Source organism: Lolium rigidum, chromosome 3 (genome assembly GCF_022539505.1).
Source record: "Lolium rigidum isolate FL_2022 chromosome 3, APGP_CSIRO_Lrig_0.1, whole genome shotgun sequence".
Classification (NCBI taxonomy): Eukaryota; Viridiplantae; Streptophyta; class Magnoliopsida; order Poales; family Poaceae; genus Lolium; species Lolium rigidum.
In genome coordinates, this window is record NC_061510.1 from 257,185,452 (window position 1) to 257,189,692 (window position 4,241).

The following is a 4,241-nucleotide window of genomic DNA, read 5'->3' on the forward strand; positions in this document are numbered from 1 at the left end:
AAAAATATCATATGGTGAAATGGTAAATTCTTAGTAGAGCCAAGGACAGAGGGGGTTTGGTCATTAAAAATATTGATAAAATGAACATTAGTTTGCTATATAAATGGTGGTGGAAGTTAGAAAATGATGAGGGGTTGCGGCAAGAAATCATACAAGCTAAATATGTTCATAACACGTGCATTGCTCTGGTTCATCATATACAAACTGATTCTGTATGTTGGTCTGATCTTTTGAAATTTAAACATTTTTATTTGGAGAATAGACACATTTGATTAGTAATGGGAAAACCACTAGTTTATGGGATGATGCTTGGTGCACATCTAGCCCTCTAAGTTATATCCCAATCTTCATGAAAGTTGTAATGGGCAGGAACTTTCAGTTTCAGAAACAAATGATTTGAATTGGCATTTCACTTTTAGAAGATGGTTAATTAAATGGTTAACAACAACAACATTTAAGGAGAATTATGGATAAAATTATAGCTTATCCCCTAGGTGCAGACAAAGATAAACCCATTTGGACTAGACAAAGTCTGGGATGTTTACAGTTAAATCCTTGTCTAACAAATTGCATGAACATTTGAGGAAAAGAAACTTTAATTACATTTGGAAGGCTAAAATCCCGCCAACATTTCAAATTTGGCTTTGGTTAATTTGGCATAATGCAATTGCGACAAAAGATAACATGAAGAAAACAAGTTGGCAAGGGGAATTCAATTGTAGGTTCTGTGATGAACCTGAGACTATCCACCATCTCATTTTACTTGTTCGGTTGCTAAATATATGTGGAGTATAGTGAGCAAAATACTTGGAGCATATAATATACCTGAGAATTTCTTGCAATATTTTACTTGGATTGCAAGGTTTTAGCCTGGAAAAACTAATTTGCATGTGGTGGGTGTTGCAGCTTTGTGTTGGGCAATGTGGAAACTAAGAAATAAAGCTTGTTTTTAATTTAAATTGACAAGAAAACTAGCTGAAATTATTTGCTATGCATGTTCTTTTTTGAGATATTGGGCTAGTTTACAGTTGGGTGTTGACAAAGAAGATATTCTCGCAGGTGCTCAAGCTCTCCAGCAGGCACGCTCGCTTGAAACAACTTCTTCATCCTGGAGGATGTTGCGGATTGAAGATTTGTTGGACTCAGCGCCTGATCAAGATGGTGAACGTCGAACTTAGGTGAAGAGTTGACCGTGCCTATTCCTTGTCAACGTCTGAAGACGTTTTAACCTTTGTGTCAATGCGGTGTTAATCTACTTTGTAATCGTCTGTGATAATGGTCGCTCTGTTTGCTGGTTACCTCGAAGTTGTAGAGGTTGGGTTGTCTTTAAAAAGTTTACTTCAAAACGTTGACTTTGAGGCTGTCTGCGCGCTTGAAATGATCTAGGGAGATGGTTTGGTATAGATTGTAAGGAAAGTAGGTTGAATTCTAGATGTGGTTCTTTCATTGGTTCCGTTGTCCTTCTCTTTTTTTATGCTGTCTTTTGCTCCTTTTGGAGTAGGCTTTGTAAAGAAAACACTCTGTTCCGTTATCTTTCAGTAGTAGAACCCAAAGTTATGCTCCATATGAAAAAAAATAGTATCTGAATAATAGTCCAGATACAGACAATGTCGAGTTTTATCACTATGCAAAATTTAAACTCCAGATACCATATATTCGAGGCTGCACAAAATAGCAAAATCTAGGGTTTTGAAAGTTTGCACCACTATTATAGATGTCAGAATTTATCATTTTTGCACAACATGTGTACATCTAGATTGATTTTCAGAATTGAAAATTTTAAAATGCTATTTTTAAATTTTTCAACAAAAGAGCTGCATGTATCTAAGGCTATATTTGTGGTGCGGGGTAAAAAACAAAGAAGGAAAATTCTAAAGGGAGGCGCCGCACGGCTCCCTCTCCCGTGCGACGCCAGGCTAACCGTTCGATTTGTCGCGCTCTCCCCTGATAACATCTCTGCATCTTATCCCCTGACCTTATCCTCTCACCTTCTGCAGTCCGCACCACCACACAATTTCGATTCCTCTCTCTCGTCGGTACAGGTTGCATCGAGGACGCTTACACGGTGGCGCCCCTCCTTCTCCGCGCTGCGGATGTGGCCGCCGCCTGAGAGCAGCGGTACGCCGGAAAGCAGCAGCATTGGAGGCGACGACCTCGTCGAGGCCTAGGGTCGTCATGACTCATGCGCGCTAAGGGCCGCCTCCGCCGGGAAGGGCGATGATGCCCGCGTAAGCGCGCTGATAGGGAGCTGGAGGCGCGGTTGCTGGGCTCGAAGGCGGTGCTTGCGCGACGGAGGAGGGTTCCGCTGCCACCGAGCGCAGAGCAGCACGGAGGGCGTCGCGATGCAAGCCCTCTGCATCAGGGGAGGCTGTCGCTGCCACGAAGCACGACGGGCGAGGCTGCCGCTGCCACCAAGCATGGAGCATAGAGGGGCGTCGCCGTGTAAGCTCGCTGCAGCAGGGCCCGTCACCACCAAGCGCGCGACGACGGGAGGAGGTCACCGCGTGAGTGCGCTGCAGTGTAGGACCTCGCCGGGGAAGATGAATCCTGCACGCGCTAGGCGCTGGCTCCGCGTGGAGCACAGGCCTGTAAATGGCCGTAGAATGAAACGCCTCACGCCGGCGCAACCGTCGCTCAGAGCTGCTACACAACGTGAGTCTGCTATGCTAGTCATTACTTTTTGATCGCAGCTAATTTGGCAATTGCCGCTAATTAATTTGGAAATTGTGGCTAATTAACTAGATAATTGTGGCTAACTAATCTAGTACTACTAATTGTTTTGGTCAAAGAACATGGCAATTGGTACTCCTATATAGCCAGTTAATCTGGCAATGGTGACTAATTATTCTGTCAATCATGTCTAATTAATCTAGTAATTGCTTTGCCGAAGAACATGGTTAATTGTTTACATAGATAATTAATATGGTATTCGTGGCTAATTAAACTGATAACTGTGACTAGTTAATCTGGTAGTAGTTGCTAATGAGGTAAACCAGTGAGTGCTTTTAGAAAACCTGGTATAGTTGTGTTTAGATAATCTGGTGATTCCTTCTTATAAAACAACTCTGTTAACTATTATCTGATAGTTATGACTAATTAATCTGGCAGCTCCTACTTACAACTCGATAAACTCTTACTAAGCTAACCTGAAAACTGCTCTTGTTATTTTGTGTAGGAAAGGAAATAAAAGACCTGAAAATCTGCTGATGGTGTCCAAGAACGAAGCGCTGCCAATGCTACTTGTTTCCTTGTATAGTCTAGTGTAGGACTACTATTAGGTGAAATGTTAGCATGTGGAATTTTTAGTAGCTACACAAATGCAACTGCGTGAAATATTTCTTTATCCAGCGGAAGCGAATGATGTCACCGTATTTGTCGTCTAGTTCATGCATGGCCAGCTTGCTAGATGTGTGACAGCTCGTCCAAAAACGGTTGTCAGATGTTGTAGCGAGCCGCCGCACGGATTGAGACATATGCGGCGCCGCCCGGTAGCAGAGTCCAACAAAGAATTAAATGGATGTAGCGTAGAGTGCGCGCGAGGGGAGGAACGGATTGCCCTTGCCCTGCGCCGCATGCCACGAGGAGCGGCAGCGTACGCCTGCATCATCGGGTTCAGGGCATTTGAGACTTCCAACGAGGGGATCGCCATTGCATGAATTTTGTATACGCGGCAGCCACTATTCCGGTGCCGCATTTAAGACCGTCGAGCTCAAAATCGGAGGGAAGTGTGTACTGCGACATGTAGAGTACGTGCACTGTCCCACATGCAAAGATTCAAATTTGCGGCATTGCCGGCCTGCGTGCGTCCATGTGAGCAGAGAGAGTGAACTCCACACTCTGAATTCTAGTAGTAAGTCAATGCAGCCATCTTGTCCAGTTAGTGCGCTGATTTTAGAACCAGATTGGCTTGGGATTCGCGTTTAATTAGCGTAATTGTTACTCCCTCCATTTTCAAAGAATAATGCCTCCTTTCTGTGGGGACGGCTCAGGGACACCCGACTATCGACGGATCCGGACAGACTGGTTTGCCGTTGGACGACGGATGGCCAGTATTCAGCCGGATCCTGCTATGACACCTTTTTCCATGGGGCAATCATCTCAGGTTCCTGGAAGCTTAACTGGAAATCCTAGGCGCCGTCTAGGGTGAAGCTCTTCGTTTGGTTGCCCTGCCTCAATAGATGCTGGACGGGTGAAAGACTGGCATGGCGCGGGCTCCCGCACGCGCCTAGATGCCCGCTTTG

At 44.8% G+C, this 4,241-nt stretch overlaps 1 protein-coding gene across 1 annotated transcript; it reads left to right on the forward strand.

Annotated features, from left to right (window-relative positions):
• The first annotated feature begins 2,196 nt into the window (after positions 1-2,196).
• LOC124699367 lies at positions 2,197-3,371 on the forward strand. The gene is made up of 2 exons (XM_047231680.1): positions 2,197-2,652; positions 3,176-3,371. Exons 1-2 carry the CDS (start codon positions 2,343-2,345, stop codon positions 3,205-3,207), a joined length of 342 nt encoding a protein of 113 aa, XP_047087636.1. The 5' UTR covers positions 2,197-2,342; the 3' UTR covers positions 3,208-3,371.
• The last annotated feature ends 870 nt before the right edge of the window (positions 3,372-4,241 follow it).

Excerpts from the sequence above, each read along its gene's own strand:
- LOC124699367 (XM_047231680.1), top strand. The coding sequence starts at position 2,343 with ATGCAAGCCCTCTGCATCAGGGGAGGCTGTCGCTGCCACGAAGCACGA. Across the intron at positions 2,653-3,175 it reads GCTCAGAGCTGCTACACAAC|GAAAGGAAATAAAAGACCTG; the intron begins GTGAGTCTGCTA and ends TATTTTGTGTAG.